The sequence below is a fragment of the Oryctolagus cuniculus genome, chromosome 15, assembly GCF_051225735.1.
Source record: "Oryctolagus cuniculus isolate XC-2025 breed Fujian yellow rabbit chromosome 15, ASM5122573v1, whole genome shotgun sequence".
In the NCBI taxonomy this organism is placed as follows: Eukaryota; Metazoa; Chordata; class Mammalia; order Lagomorpha; family Leporidae; genus Oryctolagus; species Oryctolagus cuniculus.
In genome coordinates this window covers 14,531,131-14,546,409 of record NC_142881.1, presented here as the reverse complement: position 1 = coordinate 14,546,409, position 15,279 = coordinate 14,531,131, and the positions used below count along the sequence as shown (strand labels likewise).

At 39.3% G+C, this 15,279-nt stretch overlaps 1 protein-coding gene across 4 annotated transcripts in view; it reads left to right on the top strand.

Moving 5' to 3' along the window:
* Window positions 1–15,279, top strand: part of ATRNL1 (attractin like 1) — an 818,312-nt gene that overhangs the window by 589,164 nt on the left and 213,869 nt on the right. For all 4 annotated transcript variants that reach the window (XR_011382205.2, XM_089314254.1, XM_070057169.2 and 1 more), the window contains one exon: window positions 3,404–3,511. Coding sequence is in view for 3 of the 4 variants with exons in the window: in XM_089314254.1 (XP_089170380.1) it covers window positions 3,404–3,511 (108 nt within the window). In the remaining variant the exon portion in view is untranslated. The remainder of the gene's footprint in view (window positions 1–3,403; window positions 3,512–15,279) is intronic.

Below are 15,279 nucleotides of genomic sequence, written 5' to 3'. Positions count from 1 at the left end.
ATATTATACCAACATCATTTCTTTAATTTTAAATTTTTCTTCACAATGTTTATAACAGCATGATTATTATCTTTTCTATTATGATCAGTTTGTTCTCTTGGTTTTATTGTCCTGCTGAATAATTGGCAATATCAGATTACTATTTAAAACAGATACATTTGTTATAGGGCTTCATATATATGTACAGAATGTTAGATTTCATTTTATATAGAAAACACAATCATAGAAAATAAACCTTCAAAATTTGTTGAGAAAGTATTATATATTTTCTCCTAATTTTCAGGTTGAGTTTTCATCATTCTTAGTCATAAATTGCAGAAAGCAGTTCCAAATCTAAATTAGTTTCACCACAATAATGACATTTTCCAACTGTCTCATAAATGTGCAACATTTGTTAAAAGGGAGACTGGTAGAGCAAAATGTGTCACTAGTGCTGAGGAAAATGGGCCTGTGGCCTGTGCTAATTACTGTGCCATCTTCAAAGATAAAATTAGTGCTTGATATTTCACATAACAATTGTACCAGAGTAGTTACTGAGTGCTCACAACATGCCAGCCTTCTACATTTTGAACAGTCCAAGTACATTATCTCTGCAGTCCAAACTTTTTGATGTTATTCTTATCCTTATTTTTTAGAGAGAAACAGTAAATGTTTGAAGGGTCCACATCATTTGATTGTGGTCAGAGCTAGTGAGTAGAGGGGTTGGAATTCAGAACAGCTCCTGTAGGGTGTAGGCACTATCATTATCCCCACTTTTCAGATCAGAAGAATTAAGGCTTAGAGAGCGCTAAAACATTTGGTTAAGCTCAAACAGCAAAGAAGTGGAGAAACTGGTGTTCAAACACATGTCCTTCTGACTCTAGAGTCTAACTATATTACAGGTCATTATTTATACTAAATTTTAAGAAAATTTTAAGTCATAAGCATTTGTTTACATTTCCTTTGTTCTTATATGGAAAGGGCATGATTCAGGAAGAAATGCATCCTGGTGTTAATTGGCAAGAAGGAAGACAATTGTTAAGGATAAGGTTGAGAGCCAGACATTAATAACAAAGATAATTGCACTTTATTCCACTTTATTGTTGTAGGACCATCACACCAAAGAAAGCAAATTTCAGGAGAAAGTGGTTACTCTTCCCAAGTCTCACAATAAGGACATTAGATTAGTTCCCCAAAGTCGGAAATGCAGCAGTGTTGGCAAGAGTCTGTTAACTAGTCCCTCACTAATGCACCTGGAATAAATGTATTTGTCTAATTCCTTGTTTGTGTGCTTTACTGATACACTATGTTGTACCCTGTTTACTTATATTTTATTATAACTTATTTTATAAACTATAGGTTAAGGACCTGGGCGTGAGCAGTATCTTTTTCCCTTTTGATGGAAAGGACTGTAATAGACATTCATAGCTAAGAAGGCAATCTGGAATCTTTAAAAAATACTTTCACATCCTATAAATAGATTTTAAGAATTGAACAAAAGAACACATCACTGATTTTTCTTTACTATGAGTGGGCGGCAGGGGCAGGTTGAGTGTCACAATAATACAATATATCTCAGGGATCTCTAAAATTCATCAAAGAGATTGAATTTGTAGTATTTATTGATTTACATTACAACCTGTGGTATTGAGTGTTCATTGTATTTTGTAGACCTTTTGATTTTATGTGTAAGAATGAGGAAACAAACTATTTTCTTTTTTTAAAAAAATCACCTTGTCATATGATTTGCCATTTGTAAGCTGAAGAGAACTAATGCAAATGGAGAAAATTATTAATATGAAAGCTAAGTGTACACTGCTGTAGGAATGGTAGGTTGTATATTGTGTGTGTGGGTATGCATGTGGGTGTGTGTATATGTTTTCACCAAACACAGAGAGCATGATGTTTTCTATCCTTGGTTTCCCTTCCATTTGAGATAACATTGTCTTCATTTTGCATAGATACATAATTCAGAGCAATTAGCCACTCTTAGAGAGGCACAACCCAGATTCTCTTTGCCAACAGCTGTATTTTTAATAATAGTATTTTGAATTTTTATTAAAGTGAATCATTTGTAATTTAGATCACATTAACTTTTTACTTGAATATATATTTAGTATGAATTCATTACTTCTAAAAATATATCATTTAAGGACTTGAACTACTAGACATTAACAGTTGTATTATTGCTATTCCACATTGTCATGTATGTGCTCCCTTTTTAATAATAAAAAAGACAAAGCCTAAAGTTGTATTTTTGACATTCATTTCATAAATAGTGTCATCACTGTGTAAACAGGTGTCAAACAAAAATATTAAATAATAACCATCAAGTGCTGGCTTATAGTCCTTCATCATCCAGATGCATCGTAGTGCGACTTCTACACCCATTTACATTAAAAGACCAGTAGTTCACATTTTAAATTAATGCCAATGAATCTTCAAAAATTTCTAGAAATAATGAAGCCATTTATTATGTTTAAGGATTTTGCCTTTATTCAATGATATGATTTTCTTCTCCTTTGAAGGAGTATTTAATTGCATTCATCATCCTTTTAAATATTTAATAATAATTTTATTAGCTATATAGAATTAAATGGATTAGATTTTCAATATCTAGTACAGGTCATCAGTTTTTTCTTATCATAACTTAATGACTACTGTAATTACAGGGAAAGGCAGAAATATAAATTAGGTTGGTAGTTGGCTGGGGCTTGCTGGTTTATTGGTTTTAACTGGGTAAAGCCCAGAATAGGCCTAGTAAGAAAGTGATATCTGGGATTCTTTAGAAGTCTTGGCACAACATTTCTGTAACTTACTAATCTTTCCTTATTTTAAATAATGAACACCAAGGCTTTGAATGAAGTTATAAACATTGCCAATGACAATTCCTGTTGGTTCCGTAACAACTGACAGGGAATCCTGATGCGTTACAAAACAGTCTTGGCAGGTGTAAGTTCTTTTAATCTCGATTAGTGCATTTTGACAGCTTTTCATTATCTTTTCTTAAACATTTTTACTGTTGCTTTCTTTCCACTAAGACAAAAGCCTGAGTTATTTTCAGTGGAAAACTTGGCATAGCCATCATTATAATAGCACTTTTTACTTAAGTAGCACCTCTCACATGAGGTTTTCAAAGTACTTTTGAGTACATTTTATTAGGCCTGTGAGATGGAGGTCAGGGGAAAAGTTATTTATAGCCACTATACATTTAAAGCCTCTATGGAAATATGACCCAGACCATGGGGAGAAAGTGAGTTTTGTCTTTAGTACTCTAGACATGGATATGGGTATGAAATGATTCCTAAATTTAAGTGCCATTTGTTCAAAAATGGAACCAGATATTGTTGAATTTAATCTGCTTTTCTACCTATTTTAAAACAAACTGTTTTTTTTTTAATTTTTTTATTTTTTTCCCCTCCAGCAACTGCTTCGAGAACGACAGCAGATGGCCAGCCGCCCCTTTGCTTCTGTTGATGTAGCACTGGAAGTGGGCGCAGAACAAGCAGACTTCCTGCGAGGGCCATTAGAGGTAGGAACAGTGGTGCTGAAAGCGGACCACCGTGATTTGCATATTTATATTGTTTCTCTAATCTGCATCTGCTTGTGAAGCCACATAGAGTCTGATTATCCTGAGTTGACAAGATTCAGCTACATATGTTATGCCATTTTCAAGGCACATAGTTTTAATCGTATGACATGAGCTGTAACAAAGGCCACTGGAGAATCTATTAGTCTAGGAAGAGTGACAGACTGCTCACCTGGCAGCCTTTCCCTGACAGACAGGAGCTGAAGGGATTTAAGATATAGTTTTGATGGAAGAAACAAAGTGACTATATTTGGTGCTTGGAGTACCGAGTGGCCCCTAGTTAAGAATTCACATCTATCACAAAGTTTGCCATAAAAGGCGGGTAGAGATGAGTTGTAATTTAATTACATAGTTGTTTTTGAATGTTAGAAAGTGTAAAACACAGTGAATATTTTTATTTGTGGCTACTGACTGTATTATTACATTCCTTTACTGCAATTGCTGAAATACAATATGGAGAAACCAAGGCTATTATGTGTAAACACATATAGTATCAGGATCTTGAAATAATACATGAATTAATTTCTGAAAATAATAACCCCCAAAGAGGAAAAATGCACAACTTGTGATTAACAACTAATCCAAGCATTTTGAGGCATATAAATATAATTGTATACTTACTCTATATTTATATTTGTGTCTTATGTATGGTATAATATTTAGGAAAATTAAGAAATTGAAGGATTGAAGTATTTCCTTTTTACTAATACCATGTTGTCATTTTCAGATTTTGCTTTTCTTCAATGAAAACAAGAAATATAAAAATAGTTACCTCTAAAACTTACGCATAAATATAATAGATTGTGTCAGTAAAATTTTTGGTAATTATGAAAAAAAAAACTAAATCACACCCACGGATGCCATACAAAGGGTGTTTTTGTTTTTGTTGTTGTTTAGCTTTTGTATATTTGATGTTTTTTCGCTATTCTAGGTTACAGGTTGCCATGGCGGCAGAGAACACTAGGGAATGTATGTGTCTGTCTTACATTGCTTGCATGAAAGTTACAGAAAGCTGTAATTTCATTTTGGCCCTTCGTTTCAGATAACTTTAGTACAAGCTGTTTAACAAACACAAATCCTGGATTATTTGAATCCAAATTATTTTTCTCCCCATATATTTGAAATATTCTCAAATACTGCTAAGAAAAAAATGAACATAATTAATTCATACCTAGGTCAAGGAAGATAAGGAATAATCAGAGAACTGGATAACCCATAAATTTAAGAAACAATGAAAGTGACATGCATACAAGTTTACCTCAAAAAGTTCAAGGAAAAATAGAATTTAAAGATGAGTTTATTTTGTTGCAAAGCTTTTTGAAATCCATATTTTTTCATAATAACATTTTGTATGACCCTCATATGTCTCATCATAGTATATCTCGGAGATCCATCAGCCTTCCCATCTCTTATTTGTCCTATTTAAAGTCAGAGGGGAGCAGACACAAGCAACCCATTCTGGTTTGATATTTTGATGGCTGCAGGACCATGTTCACATACGCTTTGTATATTATAATGGCAGAATTCTTGTTATCTTTCTCACTTTTAATACTACTCAGTTTTTTGGATAATGAGCATGCCTCTATTTCTTTTGTACCAATTATTTTCAGAAACAAAATTTAGTATGTTAAAGAGAAAATATAATCACCCATAAACTCTGATTTAGAAAGTCCTTTTTGTCTGGAAATAAGTTCCAGTTATTAATATATAATGTTATTATTTTTTCTTGGAAATAATTTACTGAAGTATAATTCTTATACCATATATTTTACCATGAAAACATTCACGTCAGTGTGTTTTAGGATGTACACAGAGTTGTGTAAACATCACCAAAATCTATGAAAGAGGGTATCATCATTCCTCAGAGAAAGTCTAGACCCTTTTTTTAAGTATCTGTTTATTTTATTTGGAAGGTAGAGTTACAGAGAGGCAGAGAGAGAGAGGAGAGAGACACTTTCCAACTGCTGGTCAGTCCCCAAATGGCCACAGTGGCCAGAGCTGGGACAATCCAAAGCCAGGAGCCAGGAGCTTCCTCCCTGCCTTCCACATGGGTACAGGGGCCCAAGCACTTGGTCCATCTTTTACTGCTTTCCCAGGCCATTAGCAGAGAGCTGGATCAGAATTGGAGCAGCTGGGACTCGAACCGGCACCCATATGGGATGCTGGTGCTACATGCCAAGGTTTTAACCTGCTGTACCACAGCGCCGGCCCCTATAGGCTTATATTTCTTTTGGGTATAACCTAAGAGTACAATTACTGGAACACATGATAACTTCACACCACTTGTTGAAAACCATTGTTTTCTTTAAAAAAATTTTATTAATATAAATAAACAGATTACAAGTACCTCATAGATATAGTTCTTATAGTGTTACTTCCCTCCCTCCTCTTTCCTTTCTTTTTTAATTTTTGAAATAGCATATTTTTAATTTACTTAATAATAATAGGCTTACATTTCATTAAATAAAGATATCAACAAGTTAAAAGTAGAAATGCTATTGTTTGGAGCTGGTGCTGTGGCATAGTGGATTAAGCTGCCACCTGCAATGCCAGCCAACCATATGGGCACCTTTTTTTTTTTTTTTTTTTTTTTTTTTTGTCCCAGCTTCTCCACTCCCAATCCAGCTCCCTCCTAATGGTCTGGGAAAGCAGCAGAGGATGGCAAAAGTGGTTGGGCCTTGCCACCCATATGGGAAACCTCAACAAAGCTTCTGGCATCTGGCTTTGGTCCATTGGGGACATCTGAGGAGTGAACCAACAGATGAAAGATTCATTCTGTGTGTGTGTATGTGTATGTTTGTATGCGTGTGTGTCCCTCTGCCTCTGTAACTCTGACTTTCAAATAAATAGTCTTAAAAAAAAAAAAAAAGACCACTGTTCAACAGGCACATGGACAACGGCTATAAATAAGAATCAAGTCACAAGATGTCAGTTCCCCACTTATATGCTAAGTTTTTGTTTGATTGTTTTTGTACTTTATGTATCAGTTACCACAAATCAAAGAAAACATGTGATATTTGTCTTTTGAGGTATGCTTATTTCAGTAGCATATGGCAAAAGGGCAAAAGACAGGATTTCATTCTTTTTTTATGGCTGAGTAGTATTTGAATAGTATTGTAGAGAAGTAGACATCCTTGCCTGATTCCAGATCTTAGTGGCAATGCTTCTAGCTTTTCTCCATTCAATATGATGCTGTTAGGAGTTTGTCATGTATTAGATTGATTGTCTTGAGTTGTATTTCTTCTATACTCAATATTTTGAAGTTTTATCATGAAAAATATTGGTTTTCATCAAATGTTTTCTCTGCATCTATTTATTTGTTTTTTTAAAGATCTATTTATTTATTTGAAAGAGTTACAGAGAGGCAGAGAGAGAGAGAGAAAGTTACAGAGAGGCAGAGAGAAAGAGAGAGAGAGAGAGAGAGAGAGAGAGAGAAAGGTCTTCCATCCACTGGTTCACTCCCCAAATGGCCGCAATGACTGGAGCTGGGCCGATCCAAAGCCAGGAGCCAAGAGCTTCTTCCAGGTCTCCTGTGTGGGTGCAGAGTCCAAGGACTTTGGCCATCTTCCACTGCTTTCCCAGTCCATAGCAGAGAGCTGGATTGGAAGTGGAGCAGCTGGGACTCGAACCGGCGCCCATATGGGATGCCAGCACTGTTGGCAGTGGCTTTACCAGCTATGCCACCGCACTAGCCACTCTGCGTCTGTATAGATAATCCGGTGTTTCTCTCTTGCACATTTTCAGATATTTTCTTTGTGTTTTATTTTTAAACCTTTGACTATAATGTGTTGTGTAAAAATCTTTTCTGATCATGCTTATTTAGGATTTTGTGTGCTTCCTAGACTTAGATATCAATATCTGTCTCTATTTGGGAAATTTTTCTGCTGTTATTCACTAAATAATTTTTATAAGCTATTCTGCTTTTCCATTCTTTCAGGAGCTCCTAAGACACATATATGTGGTCACTTGATGGTATCCCAGAGATCCCAAACACTGTTTCAGTTTTTCTAAATTTTTCAAATTTTTCTTTCTTCTTTTTTTTTGTTGTCTGACTGAAATATCTTAGAAGTCGGTCTTCTAGCTCAAATACTCTTTCTTCTGTCTTACCAAGTATGTTGTTAAGGCTTTCTACCATACTGCTTTTAAGATTTATTTTACTTATTTGAAAGGCAGAGTTACGGAGAGGCAGAGAAAGAGAGAGAGGCAGAGGTGGGGAGAAGAGAGAGGGAGTGGGAGAGAGAGAGAGAATCTCCCATCTGCTGGCCTACTCCCCAAATGACCAAAAAAGGCCAGAGCTGGGCCAACCTGAAGCCAGGAGCCAGGAGCTTATTTTGGGTCTCCCATGTGGGTGCAGGGGCCCAAGGACTTAGACCATCTTCCACTGCTTTACTAGGAGCGTTAGTGGGGAGTGGGATCAGAAGTAGAGCAACTGGTATTCAAACAGGCATCCATATGGGATCCCAATGCTTAAGACTGTGGCTTTATCAGCTATGCCACAACATTGGCTCCTCTACGATATTTTTAATTTGACATATTGAATTCTTCATTTCTAATATGTCAGTTTGATTTTTCCTTAATATCTCTGCCTACCTGAAGAATTTCTCAGCCATGTCACATATGGATTTTTTTATTTCATGTAATTCCTTCTGTGTGCTTTTGAGTAATCATACAATCATTCTTTTGAATTCCTTTTCAGGCATTTTATCAATCTCATCTTCACAGTCTAATATTGATGAATTATTGTATTCCTTTTGGAGAGTCATATTGTCTTCCTCGCTCATGTTTCTTGTCTTTCTACATTTATTTTTATGTATCTGTATAATCTGTTGATCTCTGAAAGCTTTGTTCTTGGAAATGTGCCTCTGTTGCTTGGGGTTTAAAGTAGATTTCCAGAGGTGTGTGCTGGGTGGGAGCAGGGAGCTCTGGCCAGCATTTTTGGGTGGGACTAGAGTCCAGAGTGACACCCATGTTGGGAGTGGTAGACCTCCACTGATTACCCACAGCAGCAGCCGGGGATGATCAGGCTGGCCTCAGCCCTTCTCTGCGCCAAAGAGAATCAGCTGATTCACTGCTCAGAGTAAGCTCACCGTGCCTGCACCCCACCCACTCAGGCGCATGAACTGCACATAGCCCCTCTGTGCTCTGTAGTATGAGTGCGAGCTCTCTAGGAGATTACTCCCCAGCACTTGGGGAGTTTTGAGTTTCCAGAGTCAGACCCTGCAAGTGCCCTAAAATCCAGCCATAGCCCATGCCCTTCTCAGCTTTTGGCTCATGCAGAACTCACACCGTCACAGGGTTCCCACGGTCACAGGGTGCAGTGCTCTCATGGTCACAGGTGCAGGGGAGCCATTCTCTGCCCTTTGGGCTGCCCCGGCTCCCAGGGTCAGTCACCAGCAGATCAGTTGGAGCTCTGGTCAGCAAGCTGAGGCTGGTGCTTTGGTGGGCAGAGGGGGCAAAAGAAAGATCCCCTCCTTCATGGAACTAAGTGGACCCCCTGCCCACCGCCTGCTCTCTAGGACAGTTTCAAACTCAGTGGGCACCACGGAGTCCTCCCTGAGACAAAATCACCAGAGGTGCAGAGACCCTGCAGCCTTCTCCCGCCTCTCTCTGGGAAACGGCGTTCCCCAAGGCAGCTGGGCTCTTTGGTGGAGGAAGGGGACGAAAGCAATATGACTTCCTTTCAAAGAGCCAAGTGGGTACCTGGCCCCAGCCAGATCTCCAGGACTGACTAAAGTCAGTGGGGACCATGCAGTTCTCTTGCCGACGTGGTCAGCCATGCCGGGTGGGCCGCTGCAGCCACCTCTATGAAGTTCACTCTTTTGAAGTGGTGTCTCTCTCCCCTCTAACTGCTGGCTGCAGCAGTTGCTGATGGCGTCTGCCAGCTGCTGCATGTTGTCCATGGAGATTCTGCTCTCTTCTTTAGGTTTGCTCCTGCAAGTTTCTCTCCAACTGTCCCCCGGGAACATGGAGCTTTCTTTGCTTTCTGGTAACTTCCCAGTTAAAATCAGTGTGTCTTCTCCCTAGTCAGTCGTCTTTGATTGAATCACAGTTGCCTTCTTTATCGAATACTCTAGGGACCCTGTTTAACCTCAATTGACCATACCTGTGAGGATTTGTATCTGGCTGTTTAATTGATCTGTATGTATGTTTTTATGACAGTACCACACTCTATTACTTCTTATAGCTCTGTAGTAAGTTTTGGAATTGGAATATGTGAGTCATCTAATTCTGGTTTTTTAAACTTTTTTTTTATTATTATTTGACAGGTAGAGTTATAGACAGAGAGACAGAGAGAAAGGCCTGTTGATTCACACCCCAAATGGCTGCCATGGTTGGCGCGCTGCGCCGACCCAAATCCAGGAGCCAGGTGCTTCCCCCTGGTCTCCCACACGGGTGCAGGGCCCAAGCACTTGGACCATCTTCCGCTGCCCTCTGGGGCAACAGCAGAGAGCTGGACTGGAAGAGGAGCAACTGGGACTAGAACCCAGCACCTATATGGGATGCCAGGGCCGCAGGCGGAGGATTAACCAAGTGAGCCACAGCGCTGGCCCCTAATTCTGTTCTTTTTAGAAATTATTTTGGCCTTTCTGGGTTACTTGATTTCCTTGCAGTTTAGGATCAGATTGACAGTTTCAGCAAAGAAACCTGCTAATAGTTTGATTGGATTGTGTTCAACCACAAAATAGTGTTAATATTCACTTTATTAAGATGGTTAATTGATTTTTGCTAATTACATTTATTCTCTGTGCTTAAAATCTAAATGCAATACCATATTTTCTTCATCTTCATAAATAATTCTGATATCTTGTGATTAATATTTATTTATTTGAGAGACAGAGAACTCCTACCCACCAGTTATCTCCCAAAATGCCTGCAATGGCTGGAGGTGGACTAGGCCAGAGCCAGGGGCCTGGAACATACGTGGGTGGCAGTGTCCCAACTATTTAAGCCAACATCTTTCAGGGTACACATTAGCAGGTAACTAGAATTGGGAGATAAGCCAGGACTTGAACCTGGGCAATCCAATATGGGATGTAAACATCTTAACTAGCATCTTAAGTATTTGACAAACACATGACCCTGATTTCTGATATTTAAAATTGCCATTGACCATGTGTGTCTGATGATCTCAAGTTAATCAACAACTTAGAATATTTTTTATGTTTCGGATTAAAAACTGTTCACAGATTTTGTAGAGCTTAAATTAGTTATTTCCTTTTTCTTGTTAAAATTAAACATTTAAGTAAATCTCAGCAGTTAATTACTAATTCCTTCCTTCCTTTGACATCCTTTAGAAAATATAGAAAGTAGAGGTAAAAATCTTTAAAAAATATATTTTATTTTTCCATTGCTATCCAATTTGTAATAGTTTCTTTTTTCTTATCTTTTTAAAGATTTATTTCTTTATTTGAAAGGCAGAGTTACAGAGAGGCAGAGGCAGAGAGAGAGAAGAGAGAGAGAGAGAGAGAGAGAAAGAGGTCTTCCATTTGCTGGTTCACTCCCCCAATGGCTGCAATGACCAGAGCTGGGCTGATTCTAAGCCAGGAGCCAGGAGTTTCTTCCAGTCCTTCCAAGTGGGTGCAGGGGCTCAAGGACTTGGGCCATCTTCTACTGCTTTCCCAGGCCATAGCAGAGAGCTGGATCAGAAGAGGAGCAGCTGGGATACAAACCAGAGCCCATATGGGATGCTGGCATTGCAGGCAGAGGCTTAGCCCACTATGCCACAGTGCTGGCTCCTATAATAATTTCTACTAATTGGAAGCTACCAAGTTAATATATATGAGCTTATCTTCAAAAAGTTCATGGAAAATGAAATTAGATAAAATATTTAACTGAATGGTAACAGCCATTTAATCCATCCCTAAAGAATTGAGGGTCATCAGAATTAAACATGTCTATGTGCTTTTTATATCACTAATTGAAGAATAATTAGTGATTTAAAGTTTTTTTTTTTTAAGATTAGTGTTATTAGTTAGCTACCCAAGAGGAACCTCTTTGGAAGGAAAAGACTTACTTCAGCTTGCAGTTTGGAGGTTCACAATTAAGGATCAGACATGTCCATTAGTCTGCCATCTGGTGGAGGCTGGCAATGACAGAGCTGAACTTAGCTTAATTAACCAGCCCTCTTGGGTTCAGCATTGTGGTGTAGCTGGTTGGGCCGCCACCTGCAACACTGGCATCCCATATAGGCACTGGTTTGAGTCTCAGCTCCTCCACTTCTGATCCAGCTCCCTGCTGGGGCACCTGGGAAAGCAGTGAAGGATGGCCCAAGTGCTGGGGCCTTGCATCTGCATGGGAAAGCTGGATGAAGCTCCTGGCTTTGGCCTGGCCCATCCCCAGCCATTTGGGGAATGAATTTGCAGATGGAAGATCTCTTACTCTGTCTCTCCTTCTATCTCTGTAATTCTGCCTTTCAAATAATAAATAAATACAATTTTAAAAAGTTACCCAGCCCTCCGTGAAAATCACCTTCTGAAGGTGGGCAACCAATGACCAAAGACCTCCCAACAGGCCCACCCCTCAGATGGCATAATTAGATTCAGTCTCCCCTCTTGATCCATTAATTCTTAACATATGACTTAGAGTTCAAACATTTTACATGAGTTTGAGAAGCCTCATCCTGCTCAAACCCAATAATTAGAGAACAAAAAGAAGTCAGAAAGGGCCAAATCAGGACTGTAAGGTGGATTTCCCACGTAAACTCGTACACAGTTTCCTTTGTGGGATGGGTGGAATGAGCAGGAGCATTGTTCTAATGCAGAAAGACTCACTGGTGAAGCTTTCCCTGATTTTTCTGCTAAAGCTTTGCCTAACTTTCTCTTGGGCTTACTCTACTAATAGCAAATATTATCATTCTTTGGCCATCCAAACAAATAAACAAACAAAAAGCTTTGAAATTCCCAGGAAACTATTGACCGTTGTTCTTGACTGCTTTTGTTTTTGCCTGGACAACTTCTACCTTCTTAGTAGCCATTGCTTGGATTGTGCTTCAGGATCCTACTGGTAAATCCATATTTTATCACCTGTTTCAACTACATAACGTTATTTTTCAGGATCTTGACGCTGCTTGTTTCAAATTTCCATTCAAAACCCTGCTCTTGTTTGCAGCTGACATAGTTTTGGCATTCATTAAGAGGCAAGTTTGTTCAACTTTTGTTTTTCAGTCAGAATTGAGTGACATGCACTAATTGAGATATTTATGGTGTTAGCTATATCTTGTTGTTCATTGTCAATCCTCTTCAATTAGGACATCAACAAGATTAATTTTTCCCTTGTAAATTGATATGAGTGGTCTACCCTCTGTTTTAAAATGAGTTGCCCATTTATAAATCGCTGACTTATTGGGGCATTGTCCCCTTGAAGTTACTGTAACACTTCTCACCCAAGCTGTATCATAAATTTACTGCTTGTTATTGTGTCAATTTTAACAGAATACATGTGTCTCTAATAGGGGCTTGTTTCAAACTGTTATCTTTCTTAGTGTCAAACTAGATCCTGTTCAAACAGGGTGGCAGTTAGGATGGCTTCTTTGAGAGGGTGAGATTTGAGTAAATCTTGAAATGAAAAACTGAAAGTTAATCAGGTAAGCAGATTTCCAGGAAGAGAGTACTAGGCTAAGGGAAAGGCTGGAGCATGGGAGTGTGGTCTGATGTAGGGCAGTGTAAAGCAATGGAAAGATTTTAACTTTCAATTCTGAGTGAAGAAGGGAGCCGGTTTCAGGGTTTTGAAAGAGGATTGAGGGAATCTGACTTTGATTTTAAAAGGGTCACCCTGCCTTTTGGGTTGAGGGAGATTACCCTGAGAATCATTCACCAAGACAAGAATGTTTTGTTCATTGGGATTGATGAAATACTCCTAGAGGAAGTAGAGCAAGAAACAGGAAATGGAAGACTGCCAACACCACTAAGGACAGTGAAAGCTTAATTCCATTGAGGGAACTCTGAGCACTACAGTAAAATACATACCAGACCATCTGACGGCAGGGATGGGGAATTGGGTATTTTTACCCCCACACAGTCACTAGTTGAGGAGTACTCCCTAGGAAACCACAGAAAGTCTCAGTAAATAAATTCCAGATTTGGCATTTGGAAGTGATCAGGTAAACTGACCTACTAACTCTGAGAGGGTGTGGAAATCAGCCTGAGGTTCCTGATACTAGAGACAAAATCTTCTATTTGTGTTGCACATAATCTGGGAACTCTGTTGTGTTTTAATCCACTATGATTAATTTATCATGTTACAATTATTGAAGATACAGATGACCTTTGGGTGTATTCTAGAAGATTAATATTTGGGCATTCATCAGGGATGCATTAGACAGAGCATTCTAGGCACTAGAAATGAGGGTGCATATGTCAAGGGTGAGGAGCTTGAATTTCATCGTTCTAGGTCATGAAAACAATTGAAATGTTTAAATTGAGTTTAAGACACTGGTTTTCAAAATTTGTTTATGTACCCTATCTCAATATTGTTTGACCTTTAGGTAAATATTGTAAAATAAGCAAAGCAAATTTTGTTTTTTCTATTTACTAGTGAGGAAACTGAGGCTCTGAGTGCTTAAGACCTTTAATCGAGGTTATACATTCAGCCACCGGTAGAGCAAGAACCGGGGTTTGAATCTCAGATTAGCTGAAGGGTTTCTTTCCCACATTGTTCTTTATACGTATTGATTTTAGTGCAAACTGAGAACACATCTTTCACCCTTCTGAATCTGTAGAATATTTTTTCTTCTAAAGCTATTGACAAACATGGCTATTTAAAGTGCTTATAGTATTTTTTGATTCCAGGTGCTCCCATAATAATGGATAATTATGAACCTTAAGTAAGAACTTTCAGTTGGAAAGTTACAGGCTTGTCTTTTATTTATTTTTTTTTTATTTTGTTTTTTGACAGGCAGAGTTAGACAGTGAGAGAGAGAGAGAGAGAGAGAGAGAGAGAAAGGTCTTCCTTTTTCGTTGGTTCACCTCCCAAATGACCACCACGGCCGATACCATGCTGGCGGGATGCTGCGCCGATCCGAAGCCAGGAGCCAGGTGTTTCCTCCTGGTCTCCCATGCGGATGCGGGGCCCAGGGACTTGGGCCATCCTCCACTGCACTCCCGGGCCATAGCAGAGAGCTGGACTGTACGAGGAGCAACCGGGACAGAATCCGGCGCCCCGACCGGGACTAGAACCCAGGTACTGGCACCTCAGGTGGAGGATTAGCCTAGTGAGCCGTGGTGCCGGCCAAGGCTGTCTTAGTATATCAAAGAATTCCAGTAGTTGTTAATTGTTATCTAAACTGCTATAAAAAATCAGGTGCTTTACTAAACGGCAGCAATGAACTCGGCACACCAAGCTCTCTTGTTTTTATAGAAAAATTTTTCATAAAAATAACCTTTATTGTTTATATGGGTTTATTTTTTTTTTTTGAAAGGCAGAGTGGACAGTGAGAGAGAGAGACAGAGAGAAAGGTCTTCCTTTGCCGTTGGTTCACCCTCCAATGGCCGCCGCGGCCGGCGCGCTGCGGCCGGCGCACCGCGCTGATCCGATGGCAGGAGCCAGGAGCCAGGTGCTTTTCCTGGTCTCCCATGGGTTGCAGGGCCCAAGCACTTGGGCCATCCTCCACTGCACTCCCGGGCCACAGCAGAGAGCTGGCCTGGAAGAGGAGCAACTGGGACAGAATCCGGCGCCCTGACCGGGACTAGAACCCGGTGTGCCAGCGCCGCTAG